Source organism: Rhinatrema bivittatum, chromosome 1 (assembly GCF_901001135.1).
Source record: "Rhinatrema bivittatum chromosome 1, aRhiBiv1.1, whole genome shotgun sequence".
In the NCBI taxonomy this organism is placed as follows: domain Eukaryota; kingdom Metazoa; phylum Chordata; class Amphibia; order Gymnophiona; family Rhinatrematidae; genus Rhinatrema; species Rhinatrema bivittatum.
In genome coordinates, this window is record NC_042615.1 from 819744184 (window position 1) to 819761461 (window position 17278).

At 50.9% G+C, this 17278-nt stretch overlaps 1 protein-coding gene across 1 annotated transcript in view; it reads right to left on the reverse strand.

The window, feature by feature from the left end:
* Nucleotides 1–17278, reverse strand: part of LOC115078898 (mucin-2-like) — a 64556-nt gene that overhangs the window by 25899 nt on the left and 21379 nt on the right. Inside the window, exons 3-4 of the mRNA XM_029581971.1 lie at nt 16588–16656; nt 2657–2716 (exon numbers count right to left, since the gene is read on the reverse strand). Of these exons, the coding sequence (XP_029437831.1) occupies nt 2657–2716; nt 16588–16656 (129 nt within the window). The remainder of the gene's footprint in view (nt 1–2656; nt 2717–16587; nt 16657–17278) is intronic.

Here is a 17278-nt window from a genome sequence, read left to right on the forward strand (position 1 = left end):
CGTCTTTTACTATATTATTGATGAGAGCTCTGTAATTCATTTGGTTGTCAAGTATAACTCCTAGATTTCTGACTTGTGGTGACAGTGTCAGTTGAGTGGTGAGGTTGGTGCCGGGAAGTGAGTGAGTTCCATCTGGAGAAATGAGTAGGTATTCTGTTTTGTTTTGGTTAAGAATAAGATTTAGACTTGTGAGTAAGTTGTTGATGGCTTGTTGGCATGTATTCCAGAAATCTAGAGTTTTTTGGAGAGGTCAGGCTCAGCTCTGGACACACAAACACAGAATATATCTTTATTTAGACAGTTTGTGAAGCCACCAGAGGTGGCGGTAGTGAGTAGAAGATGGAACCCAGCTGGGTTTGTTCCTTACACCAGGATTTGAGCCATACATTGAAGTTATCAATATGGCTTAGCCTCTCCTTCCCCTTTCCATGAACAAGTAACACTTCTGAAAAGACAATAGTTGTCGCCATGTGACTAATCTGCTTTGCTAGAGATTGGAAATCTCTCTGTATCAATTGGATGCTGTTTCTAGTAAGTTTGTTGGTTCCCAGATGGATGATAATTGTTGCAACCGTCGCTGCCTGACGGTTTCTCTCCACCTACCTTTCTTTTTCTGCAACTCCTGCTGCTCCTTGTGGACATCTGCCCGCCATCCTCTCCGGCATCCCTGGACCGGCTTGGGCGCCTCCCGCCATGCTCCTCAGGTACCTTAGGGTGCACGCGCCGCGCGGCCCTCATTCTTATTTCCTCTATGGCGCGAACCTCAGGGGCGTCCCCCTGTGATGACGTCACGCTGCCTGGATATTTAAGCCTGTTGTTTATTGCTAGCCGTTGAGTTAGAAAGGGAGTTCCTACGGATGGGATTCGCTCTCCGTATCCAGCTACTCTGCCTCCAACTTCTATTGAAGTCTTTGCTGTTAATGGGGTACCCGCTCCTCGGGGGCCTCTCTGCTTCTTTCAGGTCGCTATCAGGAACCGGTACTTGCTCCTCGAGGGCCCATGTTCCCTGACTCGCTGTCTGTATCCATCTCCTCTTCTACTTGGAAGAATTCGCTACCGACTCCATCTGTGAGTACTACTACCATCTACTCCTCAGAGCTGTTTCCCTGGAACCAGGTACTCGCTTCTCGAGGGCCTGCCTCCATTCCAGCACCAGTGCCATCTCCTACAGGGAACTGCTGCGTGAGTACTTGCCAATGAGTCTCTACTCCCAGGGATCTGGTACTCGCTCCTCGAGGGCCAGCTCTCCCTATCTCGGGGCTTCTCTATACTGGGGACTCTGTTAATTTCTCATTGTACTCATTCTCTCAGTTCTTTTCACTACAGCACTGCTACCGGAGGAAGCGCTGTTCCAGCGCCCTGAGGAATACTAGCCCAGCTGGGTTCCATCTTCTACTCACTACCGCCACCTCTGGTGGCTTCACAAACTGTCTAAATAAAGATATATTCTGTGTTTGTGTGTCCAGAGCTGAGCCTGACCTGTGGCCCCTCACGGGACTTCCCCCCGTGGATGTGGTCAGCTGCCACAGTGTCCAAGAGTCCACCCAAACCTTACAAAACATAACAATAATATCAACTTTAGAGTCTTTGCTTTCTTCTTTGATCGCTTTGACTATCTGAATAGCATTTCTGCCAGCCGATGATCCTGGGAGGCTTTTAACTGTAGTGTTTCCCTCGAAAAGAGTTTCCCAAATTAGTACCTCTGATAACAGAGTCACCCAGCACAATGATCTTTTTCCTTTGGTTACTGATTGTATTATGGAATTTCTGTATGCATTGGGTTTCTTCTTTCTTTTCAGATACCACTTCAACCTCTTTCGCAAGAGCTTCTTCATTATCTAATACAGAGAAAGCGTTTTGTACTTGTGTCACTTGAAAGAGCGTGTGTCTCCGCATCACAGGTCTTACTCTACCAGAGCCCACTGTAATCCCATTGTTTTTTGGGTTCCTTAACTCTGAGTTAAGGAGTGTAGGGGTAGACATATGGGCTGCACAGTTGTGAAGAATGGGTGTCTATGATGAGCACAATTAGCTTCACATTGGTTTGGATGTGCGTTTTGGATGTGCTAATCCCCTTATTGCATGAGTGGTTTGGACGCGCATCCAAAACGCACATCCAAGCACCTGTAAAGCCGTGCGCTCAGCCAAGCGCACTAGTTTGCTCGGTCTGTGAGGGATGCAGAAAGGGATAAGAGGAGAGGTAGTAAGGAGCTGCAGAATGAAGGCTTTAGTGTATGAACAAGAGGAGCTTGAACTGTATGCGGGAGTGGATAGGAGGCCAATGCAATGACATGATAGAGTGGTTACATGGATATAGCAATTTTGAGGAAAGAAATCAAGCAGCTGTATTTTTGATGGATTGTAGTGGAGGGAGATGGTTCCCTGGGAGACCTGTGAGGATCAGGTTGCAATAGTCTAAGCAGGAGATGTAATTTTAGCAGTATTATAAAAGCACAATTGAAAATCATCCTCTCCAATGTTAAAAGACAAAGTCGTTCACGGGGGCTGCTTAGGCATGGGTCGCACCTTGAAAGATATGAGTCACTAAGGTTTCGCTCCTATTCTGTATCAATGGATAAAAAACCTCAGTGAATAAAGCCCTAAATGTTGTAATTACTTGTACAGGAAGCATTTTGAGTCCTGCTGTGTCCTTTACCTGCTGCCGCTGCTTTTCCGGAAGGAAATCCCACGCTCTTCCTCCTTGTTGTTGAAGCTCCTGGCGAACATGAAGAAAGAGGATTTTCAACTCTCCAGAAATAATGCCCCCAAGTTCTAGAACATGCAGCCAGGGCCGATGCAAGGGGATTCGGCACCCTAGGCACCTTCAGCTTTGCGCTGCCCCTCCCCCCCGTCATGCTGCCACCAGCCCGCCCCCGGTCACAGCCCCGACTCTAGGGGCAGGGACCACATGCCGCAACTCCCCCACCCTCTCAACCTCCCCCTCCACCCCAAAAAAAAACCTCACAAAACATCTGGTACAGCGGGGAGCCTGGGAGCGTTCTGCTGCTCCCAGGTCGTTGGCTGCCACTAACCAAAATGGCGCCGGTGGCCTTCAGCTCTTACCATGTGACAGGGGCTACCGGTGCCATTGGTTGGCCCCTGTCACATGGTAGGGGCTAAAAGCCATCGGCGCCATTTTGGTTAGTAGCAGCCGAGGCCCCGGGAGTGGCAGATCAATCCCAGGCCCTCCGCTGGACCACCAGGGGGGCGACGGGAGGGTGGCACGACGGGGGGGGGGGGAGGCAGGGGCTGGGCAGAAGTCTCGGCGCCCTAGGCACAAGCCTAGCTCGCCTAGTGGTTACTCCGGCCCTGCATGCAGCACATTTTGCCACATTAACAGGAAGTGTTTGGGAGACCTGTTGTGAATTTGCCCAAGTAACCTGAATTTTCAGGCCTTGTTCACAGGGAGGGTAATTTCCAAACAGCCTGCCTAGGCCCAAAGTCAGTGGGCATTCTTTACCCACAGACTTCAGCCAAAATTTTCAAAGTAGACTCATGCACATAAATCCGCTTTGAACGTCAGTGGAGGAGGGGTGTGCATGTAACCAGCATCAATATGCACAAAGAACTCTGTGAGGATATGAACTAAACGCATGCTTACGAAAATCCAATTCTGTCCCCGCACCAACTCGGCCTCCCACCGCGCCCTGGAATACCTCTTTGTGGGGTGCATACTTTCATGTGCACAGCACTCCTGCCCTCCCCCCCCTCCCCCCCCCCCCCCGGGATAAAACCAGAGGTTTATGTGTGTCAGTCCTTTTGAAACTTGTCCTAATAGAGAGAGATAATCAAAGCCAATTCCGCGGGCAAAATGCTATTTTACCCGCAAAAAAAAAAATTGGGCTTTTTGATTATTAAGACGAATTTTCAAAATGTTAACACATGTAAACAATTGTGCATGTATGCACATAATTAGCCTCTGCTCACGTATTCTGTATTTTATAAAAGTCCCAAACTACGCGTATATTTTCACGTTCGAGTGCATATATGTGCTTGTAAAAAAAAAAAGACGGTCCGGGGTGTTCCCAGGTAGGGCCCACAGTTCTGCTTGCAAGTTGCCATTTTACAAGACACGTGTATACATTTTCAAACTTGCTTGCGTATTTTTACACCTGCTAATTATCTGACGCAAGTGATAATAAATGGGTTGATGTTATGACCGCAAGACCACAAGACCAAGGCAAGACCGAAGCCAAGGCAAGTGTTGTGCTCCGCGGCCGTGGCGCCCCACGACCGCGTCCCCCTACCTGACTCACAGCACCATGGGAGCCCCGGGGAAGGGCTCCGACTCGGGCCCCCGCTGCCCATTGCAGGGGAAGCCGTCCTGCTTCCTTCCAGCGGCATCTCCCCTCCACGGAGGAAATCCAAGATGGCCGCCGCCATGCTTCAGCACTAGGCCACGCCCCCTCCACAGAATTAAAGGGACCCATCCCTTTAATGACCTCACCTGTTCTCTATCAGCCAGGGCAGAGGAAGTATAAAAGGCAGCTTCCTCTGCTCATCCAGTGACTTGGCATGTGGCGCAGTGCCTAAGTTGAAGAGACCTTGATGCGAAAGGTCGTGGTATCGAGTCCCACTCTCAGCGCTTCCTAGAATTGATTCCATGTTTGTGGGTGGTAGCCCACACTTCCTTGGACTTAAGAATGCTTGTTTCTAAGCTTGGGGGCTCAAGCTCCCCCTTCAAGAATTCCTAGAACATCTGCAGGACCAGTGATCCAGAAGGACTCAAAGCCTTGTTCAAGCTGCTGCTTGCCCTGGACCTCACTCCTGTCGATCGGCTGTCCTTGACCGTCTGTCCAGGACTTCATGTTCCAACCGATGGCCGGAGACGTGGCCCGGTAGGACGAAGATCAAGCACTGCTTCGAACCATCTCTTGCGAGTGTTGTTTGAGTCTGCTTGCCTCGGTGAGTTCCTGCTTCTTGCTCCTGTTATGTCTTGGTGTTCCTGGATCCACCTAAGTCCCAGCGGTCAGGCTCCTCCCGGGGGGGACCGCAGACCACCAGTGGTGAAGACTCAGCACCTCATCTCGTCTCTTCATCGCCTCCGTATTCGCCTCAGCCTCCAGTGCCAAGGGTCAGCTGGTCCCGCCTCCTGTTCTGCCTCGCCACCCTACGGACCCTCCGAAAGGTATACCATCCTCTTGTCGGCCAAGGGTCCACAAGCCTGAGCATAACAGATTGCCAAGTCCATGGACCCGGCAGAGGCATCCGCCCACCAGGCCATTCTGGGAATGGCCCAGCGCCTGAAGGAGCATCAACAGACCCTCGATGCCCTGGTCTCTGCGGTACAGGACCTGACCCAGCGCCTTGAGGCATTAGGGCCCATGAACCCCACGCTGCCGTCTCCGCCTGGGGCTCAAGGAGGCCGCCCTACTCAGCCGCACACTGTCCAGGTTTCCAGGTTTCCGGGGGCGACCTGGGACCAGGAATTCCCACTCAACTCCCACTCAACTCTCGATACACCGGAGATGCTAAGCTGTGTCAAGGCTTCCTCAGCCAGTGCCAGGTTCGTTTTTCCTTGCTCCCTGCGCAGTTTCCCAATGACTTGGTCAAAACCAACTACATTATGTCCCTGCTCGACGGTAGGCCTCTGATTTGGGCCTCGCATCTGTGGGAGAGAAGGGACCCCATTTTTGAAAACTTGAGCCAGTTCCTGTCTGCCTTCCGGCAGCTGTTTGATGAACCTGTCCGCAAATCCACTGCGGTCTCTGAGTTACTCCGATTGCGACAAGGTGCTCGGACTGTGGCCGAATACGCAATGGAGTTCCGTACCCTGGCCGCAGAGCTGAATTGGAGAGATGACTGCCTCCACGGGATCTTTCTGGAAGGACTAGCCTCACGCCTTCAGAACGAGCTAGCGGCGAAAGAACTTCCGGAAGACCTCGACGGCCTGGTAGAATTGGCCAACCGAGTAGATCGCCGGATGAGGCTTCGCCTCCCAGTAGTCAAGGGGACAAGGAGGTCCTCACCGCCTTCCAAGAATGCTTCTGAAGTTACTGGATCGTCCGCCGAGGAACCCATGGAGTTGGGCCGCGGAAGAGTCTCCCCACAGGAACGTCGCAGGCGGATAAGGGAAGGACTCTGTTTTTACTGCGGAGCAGCGGGCCATCAGATAGCAGTATGCCCGACTCGGCCGGGAAACGCCCGGGCCTAGGACCGAAAGGAGGTCTCATCCTGGGCCGTGCTTCTCCAGTACCTCCACTAATGCTACCAGTTGCGTTAACCTTCGCCGGCGGCGAGTTCCACACTTTGGCCTTGGTGGACTCTGGCGCCGGGGGTAACTTCATCATGAAGAGTCTTGCGGAGCATTTGGAGTTACCACAAGCTCGCCTTCAAGCGCCTTTAGTCATCTCCTCCATTCAAGGGAAACCGCTCCCAGAACGCGTGACACACACCACAGTTCCGGTCCCACTGAGGGTTGGAATCCTCCACCAGGAGCGCATGCCATTGTATGTTCTGGAGTACTCCATACACCCAATCGTCTTGGGCCTTCCCTGGCTGCAGGAGCACGAGCCTCAGTTCAACTGGAAAACTCTGCAGTTGTCTCGCTGGGGGCCGAAGTGCCACGGCCACTGCCTCCAAACCGTGGTTCCCGTCCCCTGTCCCGTGGCTTCCACCAGCCCTCCTGGTCTGCCGGCCCCTTATGCCTTGTTTGCAGATGTATTCTCGAAAAAGAAGGCCGAGGTACTTCCACCCCATCGTCCCTTCGATTGCGCCATCAATCTCCTCCCTGGTACTGAGCCTCCTCGGGGCCGCACCTACGCCCTCTCGCCTGCTGAGATACAGGCCATGAATGAGTACATCAGAGAGAACCTGGAAAAGGGCTTCATTCGGAAGTCGAAGTCACCCGCAGGGGCAGGGTTCTTTTTCGTTGGGAAGAAGGACGGGACACTTCGCCCGTGTATTGACTACCGGGGCTTGAATGCCATAACGGTCAAGGACCGTTACCCTCTGCCTCTCATCTCTGAACTCTTTGACCGATTACAGGGGGCGAGGATCTTTTCTAAGCTAGACCTCAGAGGGGCGTACAACCTCATTCGAATCAAGAAGGGGGACGAATGGAAGACGGCCTTCAACACCCGAGACGGCCACTATGAGTATTTGGTGATGCCGTTCGGGCTCTGTAACGCCCCTGCTGTATTTCAGAATACCATGAACGAGATCCTCCGTGACCTCTTGTACCACTGCGTGGTCGTATGCTTAGACGACATCTTGATATTCTCCAAAGACTTAGCGGCCCACCGCCAACACGTCGTCCAAGTGTTTCAACGCCTCAGAGAGAATAGATTATATGCGAAGCTCGAAAAGTGCCAGTTCGAGCAAGAGTCTCTCCCCTTCCTGGGATATATAGTCTCCAGTCAGGGATTCCGTATGGATCCACAAAAGCTAAAAGCCATTCGGGAATGGCCACAACCGTCTGGACTAAAGGCACTTCAAAGATTTCTGGGCTTCGCCAATTATTACCGCTCTTTCATTCCCCACTACGCCTCCGTTGTCGCTCCTATGACGGCCCTGACCCGAAAGGGCGCAGACCCCAAAAATTGGCCTCCAGAAGCGGAAACCGCCTTTTGTCGCCTCAAGGAGGCATTCATGCAACAACCTTGCCTCAGGCACCCGGACCCGCAGCGGCCATTTTTTGTCGAGGTGGACGCATCCTCGGAGGGAGTGGGGGCCGTACTGAGTCAGGCCTCCGATGGCCATAAGCTACGTCCGTGTGCCTTTCTCTCCCACCAGTTCTCGCCGGCAGAACGGAATTATGCCATTGGCGATAAGGAGCTCCTGGCCATCAAGGTGGCCTTAGAAGAGTGGCGCCCATGGCTGGAAGGGGCTCAACACCAGTTCACAGTCTTCACAGACCACAAGAATCTGGAATACTTGCATCGCGCTCAGCGTCTCAACCCACGACAAGCCCGTTGGGCCCTGTTCTTTACCCGCTTCAATTTCATTCTCAGGTATAGACCGGCTGGGAAGAACGTTAAGGCTGACACCCTGTCACGGGTATTTGAGTCTACGGAAGAGGCCGAGGAGCCACAGTTTATAATCGAGCCATCCCGTATCCTGTTGTCGGCCACCACAACCATCCCACCCGGGAAGACACTAGTTCCGCCCTGTTGGCAGAGACAAGCCTTGGCATGGGCTCACGACTCACGTTGTTCCGGCCACCCTGGACAATCCCGGACATTACAGACCTTGCGACGGTATTACTGGTGGCCGCGGATGAATAAAGACGTCCAGGCGTACGTGGAATCCTGCCAGTCATGTGCCCGCCACAAGAGGATCCCCCGGTGCAGTTCCAGGCTTACTTCAACCCTTACCGGCGCCCTCAGAACCCTGGACCCATGTAGCAACCATAGAAACATAGAAACATAGAAACATAGAAATGACGGCAGAAGAAGACCAACCGGTCCATCCAGTCTGCCCAGCAAGCTTCACACATTTGTTCTCATACTTAACTGTTTCTCTTGGCTCTTAGTAATCTTATGTTCTAATTCCCTTTTCACCCCCACCATTAATGTAGAGAGCATTGCTGGAGCTGCTTCCAAGTGAAATATTAAGTTTGATTAGTTGGGTAAGCGGCAGCATAGCTCTCTGCCATGAAGCAGAGGGCAATGCTGGAAATGTGTGAAGTATCAGTTTTTCTTTTCCCCTGTCATTGAAGCAAGGAGTCATGCCGGACATGCACCGAAAGTGAAGAATGCCTTGAAAGTCACATTAACTATCATCAAATATTGAAAAGCCTAATAATTGGTAATACCTATAAGCCCATGAACCCATCCCTGTTTTTTTTTCTTTTTTTCTTTTCTTTTTTAATTGGGAGATGGATGCCCTTCATCCTTCTACTCTGTGAAGGTGGACACCTACCACCGGCCACTGGCATCCCGCTCCGTTAATGCCTCTGTGGCTACTGCCGCTCCATGCAGTGTTTTACTACCTGCTCTTTATATGCGTCCTCTAGAACTGATGGATCCCATCCCTGGGTTTTTTTATTATTTATTTAATTGGGAGATGACAGCCCTCCATCCTTCCGCTCCGTGAAGGTGGACACCTACCACTGGCCACTGGCATCCCGCTCCGTGAATGCCTCTGTGGCTACTGCCGCTCTGTGCAGTATTTTACTACCTGCTCTTTATATGGACACCTACCACTGGCCACTGGCATCCCGCTCCGTGAATGCCTCTGTGGCTACTGCCGCTCCGTGCAGTATTTTACTACCTGCTCTTTATATGTGTCCTCTAGACCTGATGGATCCCATCCCTGTTTTGTTTTTTGTTTTTGTTTTTTATTTAATTGGGAGATGACAGCCCTACATCCTTCCGCTCCATGAAGGTGGACACCTACCACTGGCCACTGGCATCCCGCTCCGTGAATGCCTCTGTGGCTACTGCCGCTCCGTGCAGTATTTTACTACCTGCTCCTGCCGCGATCCGGCGGCAACACCGTGGTCTGGGTGGTTGTCAACCGTTTTAGTAAAATGGCGCATTTTGTGCCATTGCCAGGATTGCCATCTGCGCCACAGCTGGCCCAGCTGTTCGGCCAGCATATCTTTCGACTACACGGCCTGCCCCAAAGTATTCTGTCGGATCGAGGCCCTCAATTCACAGCCAAGTTCTGGAGGGTCCTCTGTCAAATGTTCGACGTCACCCTGGATTATACGTCGGGCTATCACACTCAGACCAATGGTCTTGCGGAGCGAACCAACCAGACGTTGAAGCAGTTCCTTCGCATCTTCGTCAATGAAAAGCAAGATGACTGGGCTAGCTTGTTACCATGGGCTGAATTTGCTCTTAACTCCCATCTCTCCGCAGCTACGGGATCCTCTCCATTCCAAATTGTGTATGGAAAACAGCCACGACCGCCTCTGCCCGTGCCCATCACCGTGCCATCTCCGCTGGCCCAGCTCTCTGAGGAAGAGCTACATCGCCTGTGGGTATCCACACAACGCGCCCTGATCAAGGCCGGTCAGGCGGCAAAGAGGTATGCGGCCAACGGAGAAGACCTTATCCACCTTTTAAACCGGGCCAAAAGGTTTGGCTAAGTACACAGTTCATCCGGTTGAAGCTGCCTTCATCGCGACTGGCCCCGCGATTCATCGGGCCGTTTTCCATTATCCGACAGGTGGGTTCTGTCTCTTACCAACTCCGTCTCCCTCCGTCTCTCAAGATACACAACACGTTCCACGTCTCCCTCCTAAAGCCTCTGGTATTGTCATGGCCCTCCAGCACACCTCCTACTCCTCACCCTGTCGCCTCTGAAGATGACCTTACCTACCAGGTCCGGGAGGTGTTAGATGTGAGAAAACATCATAGGAAATGAGAGTATCTACTGGCATGGGAGGGCTTCGGTCCCGAAGAGAATTCCTGGGAGCCAATGGCTAACATCCTGGATCGGCTAACATCCAGGCCTCCAGGGAGACGCCCTAAAGAGGGGGGTACTGTTGTGCTCCGCGGCCGTGGCGCCCCAAGACCGCGTCCCCCTACCTGACTCACAGCACCATGGGAGCCCCGGGGGAGGGCTCCGACTCGGGCCCCCGCTGCCCGTTGCAGGGGAAGCCGTCCTGCTTCCTTCCAGCGGCATCTCCCCTCCACGGAGGAAATCCAAGATGGCTGCCGCCATGCTTCAGCACTAGGCCACGCCCCCTCCACAGAATTAAAGGGACCCATCCCTTTAATGACCTCACCTGTTCTCTATCAGCCAGGGCAGAGGAAGTATAAAAGGCAGCTTTCTCTGCTCATCCAGTGACTTGGCATGTGGCGTAGTGCCTAAGTTGAAGAGACCTTGATCCGAAGGTTGAAGGCAACCTTGATCCGAAAGGTTGTGGGATTGAGTCCCACTCTCGGCGCTTCCTAGAATTGATTCCATGTTTGTGGGTGGTAGCCCACACTTCCTTGGACTTAAGAATGCTTGTTTCCAAGCTTGGGGGCTCAAGCTCCCTTTCAAGAATTCCTAGAACATCTGCAGGACCAGTGATCCAGAAGGACTCAAAGCCTTGTTCAAGCTGCTGCTTGCCCTGGACCTCACTCCTGTCGATCGGCTGTCCTCGACCGTCTGTCCAGGACTTCATGTTCCCACCGATGGCTGGAGACGTGGCCCGGTAGGACGAAGATCAAGCACTGCTTCGAACCGTCTCTTGCGAGTGTTGTTTGAGTCTGCTTGCCTCGGTGAGTTCCTGCTTCTTGCTCCTGTTACATCTTGGTGTTCCTGGATCCTGAGTTCGGATTGGCTTACGGTGATTCTCTGGTTCTTGACTTCGGATTGGCTTACGGTGATTCTCTGGTTCCTGACCGGATTGGCAAGCGGCGATTCTCTGGTGCACGACCTTGGACTGGTGAGCAACGACCCTCTGGCACTCGACCTAGGACTCCTCCAAGACTCCGTCTCCAAGGGCCCACCTAAGTCCCAGCGGCCCGGGTCCCTACGGGCTCCTCCTGGGGGGACCGTGGGCTTCCAGGGCGAAGCTCCAGTTGGCCTTTGCACCATTGCTCTGACCTCCCTAGGTCCACCTAAGTCCCAGAGGTCGGGTCCCTACGGGCTCCTCCCGGGGGGACCGCAGACCACCAGTGGTGAAGACTCAGCACCTCATCTCGTCTCTTCATCGCCTCCGTATTCTCCTCAGCCTCCAGTGCCAAGGGTCAGCTGGTCCCGCCTCCTGTTCTGCCTCGCCACCCGACAAGAGACCCTACGGACCCTCCGAAAGGTATACCATCCTCTTGTCGGCCAAGGGTCCACAATCCTGAGCATAACAGCAAGGTCTGAGCCTTCAGACCTTGCCTTGGCTTCGTGGCTCTGGTGGTGTTCCTGCTTTTGGTTCCTGATTTGCTCCTCCGTGTTGCGATCCCTGGACTGGCTGTCATTCCTGCTTGGCTCTCGACTCCTGGACTGGTTACGGATTATTCTGGCTCTCGATTCCTGGACTGGCTGTGGTACTTTCTGGCTCTCGACCCCTGGACTGGCTGCGGAGTATTCTGGCTCTCGATCCCTGGACTGGCTGTGGTACTTTCTGGCTCTCGACCCCTGGACTGGCTGCGGAGTATTCTGGCTCTCGACCCCTGGACTGGCTGCGGAGTATTCTGGCTCTCGATCCCTGGACTGGCTGTGGTACTTTCTGGCTCTCGACCCCTGGACTGGCTGCGGAGTATTCTGGCTCTCGATCCCTGGACTGGCTGTGGTACTTTCTGGCTCTCGACCCCTGGACTGGCTGCGGAGTATTCTGGCTCTCGATCCCTGGACTGGCTGTGGTACTTTCTGGCTCTCGACCCCTGGACTGGCTGCGGAGTATTCTGGCTCTCGATCCCTGGACTGGCTGTGGTACTTTCTGGCTCTCGACCCCTGGACTGGCTGCGGAGTATTCTGGCTCTCGATCCCTGGACTGGCTGTGGTACTTTCTGGCTCTCGACCCCTGGACTGGCTGCGGAGTATTCTGGCTCTCGATCCCTGGACTGGCTGTGGTACTTTCTGGCTCTCGACCCCTGGACTGGCTGCGGAGTATTCTGGCTCTCGATTCCTGGACTGGCTGTGGTACTTTCTGGCTCTCGACCCCTGGACTGGCTGCGGAGTATTCTGGCTCTCGATCCCTGGACTGGCTGTGGTACTTTCTGGCTCTCGACCCCTGGACTGGCTGCGGAGTATTCTGGCTCTCGATTCCTGGACTGGCTGTGGTACTTTCTGGCTCTCGACCCCTGGACTGGCTGCGGAGTGTGCTGGCTCTTGTTCCCCGGACCGACTTTCGTTTCCTCTTCTCTCTCGACCTGCTGGAGGCGCCAGCTTCTGTTTCCACGACCCGCTGGAGGCGCCAGCTTCTGTTCTCTCGACCTGCTGGAGGCGCCAGCTATCTGGATTAAACAACCCGCAGGAGGCGCCTGCATCCAGATTTTCATCAATTACCTCCAGCGACCTTCGTGATTGGCCTCGCCTGCCGACGAGAGGACTTCACCCCTCTCCGGACCAAGGGTCCACCTTCCAAGTCAGAACATTGATTGTGTGACACCGACTGGGTGGGAAGTCAGGGTGAACTGGGGGGGATTTCAGGCTGAAGAACCAGGAGGGTCTTGATGACCTGCAGAAGGACTGGACAAACTGGTGGACTAATTAGCGAAACTGGTCATTTTAATTGACACTCGCATATTATAAAATGCGCCAGCTTGTGCGCGTAAATCGGGACTTGCATTGGTAAGTCCTATTTTACTTTTGTGCGTAAAATATAAGCACATATTTTTGTAAATAGATGGGAAACGTACTGGCAGGGAGCGTGCAACACTGAATCCACATCCAGTTAGTACAGTCAATGTTCTAAAAAACCTCTCTTTTTTTATTTACTTTTATATAAAAAGTCCATTTTTTTCTTTTATTCTTTTTTAAAGTGTATATTTTTTTCAGTTTTCTTTAAACAGACGTATACCCAGCATTAAAAGTATACAAAGTCCAACTAACTGGCGTTTCAGAGATTCAACATCTCAGAGAAAAAAGCTAAGTGAAATGTGGACAATTCCTCTTTTCCTTATACTTTTAATGCTGGGTATACGTCTGTTTAAAGAAAACTGAAAAAAGATACATTTCAAAAAGAATGAAAGAGAAAAATGGAATTTTAATATAAAAGTAAATAAAAAAAAGAGGGTTTTTTTTAGAGCAGTGACTGTACTAACTGGATGTGGATTCAGTGTTGCACGTTTCCTCTCTGATAAAAAAAAATGCTCTAATCCATTGATAAGAAGTATTAAGAATGAATGCATGCTAGCCATTTTCTGTGACCGTATGTAAGAGATAGTAGTGTTTCCCTGAGTAAGTTTAAGCCTTAACCAGTTATGTTCCAATATAGCCCATTAGGTTTTACATTCATCTGGCTTTGTGTGGCCAGATCAATTTCTACTTAACCGGATATCTTCAAAGATATCATTTCTCCGTCCTCCTCCCCCCCCCCCCTCCCAAAAAAAAAAAATTGGTGTGCCCATGTCCCGATTGTCAGCCTACCTACACCTATGCCCAGCGCCGCTCAGCCTCATAAAATGCCCACCTCCTCTCCCCCCCCAACCTCGCGGCAGCCTTTCCTAGGTTTCACTTAAAAGATCCAAAGGAACCCTCCCCCGGACTTTCAGACACCCCCCCCCCCCCCAAGGTCAGAACATACAGGGAGCACCTCCCCCACCCCTGGACTCCCTCATCTCATCCGCCCGATAGCAAAACCCATCGCTCATCTGCTTCCGGCAGAGATGGGGTTTTTGCCACGGGGAGGTGGGATGGGGGGAGTCCGGGGGTGGGGGAGGTGGTCCACTTTCTGTTCTGACTGGGGGGGGTGGTCTGAAAGTCCGGGGGAGGGTTCCTTTGGATCTTGTAAATGAAACCTGGGAAAGGCTGCCGCGAGGTCGGGGGGGGGGGGGGGGGGGAGGAAGCGGGCATTTTATGAGTTTGAAGGGCGCTGTGTGGGTAGCTGACAATTGGGATACAGGCAAATTGATTTTTTGGGGGAGGGAAAGCAGAAATGACAGCGCTACTTAACTGGATATCGTTTGGTTTTTTTTTATAATTCTTTATTAAGAACATAAGAAATTGCCATACTGGGTCAGACCAATGGTCCATCAAGCCCAGCATCCTGTTTCCAACAGAGGCCAAGCCAGGCCACAAGTACCTGACAATTACCCAAACACTAAGAAGATCCCATGCTACTGATGCAATTAATAGCAGTGGCTATTCCCTAAGTAAATTTGATTAATAGCCGTTAATGGACTTCTCCTCCAAGAACCCATCCAAACCTTTTTTGAACCCAGCTACACTAATTGCACTAACCACATCCTCTGGCAACAAATTCCAGAGCTTAATTGTGCATTGAGTGAAAAAGAATTTTCTCAGATTTGCTTTAAATGTGCTACTTGCTAACTTCATGGAGTACCTTCTAGTCCTTCTATTATCCGAAAGAGTAAATAACTGATTCACATCTACCTGTTCTAGACCTCTCATGATTTTAAAGACCTCTATCATATCCCCCTCAGACACAAACAGTGCAGCAGCATCAATAAAAACTTAATGATACAATCAAAATATCCATAAAAACAGTTGCATATAATTTCCATAGTATACATATAAAAATATCAGTCCATAAAATACACTGAGCAATATATTCTTCCAACAATTTTAATCAGGTGGTATACAAAATTATCTCCATTTCCAATATATCTGGCAAACGTTATGCTAGTGCAGTATTGTGCAACATATACGCTATTTTCTGCATCACTGCAATCTCGGCTGGCACAGATTTCCAATGAGAAATCAATGGATTGGATTTCCAGTAATAAGCAATGGTTATGCGTGCCACATGAAGAATATGCACTAATTTCTTTTTGGGGTTAGAAATATCTCCCCATTTTCCCAACAAGCAAAGTAGCAATAAAGGGAATCATGATGCCAATTATCTCCTGAACCGCACCTCAAAATGTTTGAATAAGCCAACAGTCCCACCACATAAGAATATAGGTTGCTGACAGTCCACAACCTCTCCCAGCATACAGGACTCGAGCCTCTAAATCCAGAGAAGAACACTGGAAACCTAGAGATGTGATGTAAAACTCAGAACATTAACTCTCTCGCTTTATTACTTCTTCATAATTTTAAAATATTAAAGCAGATTTCATGCCAGTCGTGTGATGAAATCTGGCTTAATATCATAAAATTATCAATATCTAAAGCCAAGAAAGGAAATAGAATGCTCGGGATTATTAGGAAAGGAATGGAGAATAAAACAGAGAATATCCTAATGCCCCTGTATCACTCCATGGTGCGACCTGATCTTGAGTATTCTGTGCAATTGTGGTCGCCGCATCTCAAAAAAGGTACGGCAGAATTAGAAAAGGTACAGAGAAGGGCGACCAAAATGGTAAAGGGGATGGAACAATTCCTCTATGAGGAAAGGCTAAAGAGGTTAGGACTTTTCAGCTTGGAGAAGAGACGGCTGAGGGGGATATGATAGAGGTCTATAAAATTCTTGGTATAAGCAGCTTGAAATCTCTCTACCCCTTGGGATCCTGCCAGGTGCTTGTGACTTGGATCGGCCACTATTGGAAACAGGATACTGGGTTTGATGGACCCTTGGTCTCACCCAGTATGGCAAGTCTTATATTCTTATGATCTTATCATCATTCCAGTGGTGAATCAAGGGCATTGGAGTGTCAGGATCACAACTGTCCTGAAGATATCCGGTTAAGTAGAAAGTTATCCGGCCACACAGGTCGGGTAACTTTAAGCCATCTCTTGAGTAGGTCTAAAGTAGCCAGATATACACGATATTTGGCTATGTCAACTGGATAACTCAACCCCTCCCTGAAATGCCCCTAGAACCCCCCCCCCTTTTATGTCTGGCTATAAATTAGAGCCGGATAACTACTAATCCGTCTATAATTTAGCCGCATAAATGGCAAACCCTTGACTTCTCCGACTAAATGACATGAACATTGACCTCAGGAAGCTTTGTTTGTGCTTTAAGTCAAGCACGTTGTTTCGCAAGTTAGACCCACTACTGCAGATTTACCCCACTGTGCTGTCGTAATGTCTATCTGAAGCATTCCCGGCCATGCCAGCTTTATCGGGAGCGCCGTCACCTACCTGCTGCCGCTGCTGCTGCTGCTCTTCCGGATGTGGAGCCCGCGCTCATCATCCTTGTTGCTGAAACTTCTGCTCGATGTGAAAAACGAGAAGTTTTTGGAGACGGATCTAATGCAAAGTGTCTCCCCCCTCCTCCTTCACCCCCTCCCCCCCCCCCCCCAGGGCAGTTACAGATGAAACTTATTCTGAAATGCCACGGAAGAGCCGGGCTCCTGTGCAAAAAAAAACTCTGGTAAGGCCGATCCACGGCAGCCGGTCAGGAGAGGAAAAAGGCACCAGTTATCACATCTTAGTACCTACTACTACATGCACTCAGCGCTGCACAGATATACAGACGAGACGGTCCCTTCCCCGTGGAGCTTACTGTCTAGTGAAGACAGACAACACAAATAGGAGGATGCAGGGAATGCGTTAGTCACAGAAAACATGAATAAAATCGACAAGGCTAGCACTGCGGGGAGATGCAGCATTTAAGACTTAAAAGCAACCTCAAAAAAACTGGAATTTTAGGCAGGATTTTAATATAATAATTCATTTTAATTATCATTTTTTGTTCAAGATGGCTTACAGGGTTATTGGTATTCAGGAACAATAAGCCCCTGCCTCCAACAGTTTACACTCTAGGTAGGTACCTGGGAGTTAGAGTGGCTTGCTGAAGGTCACAAGGAGTGGTGGGGGGGGAGTGGGGTTT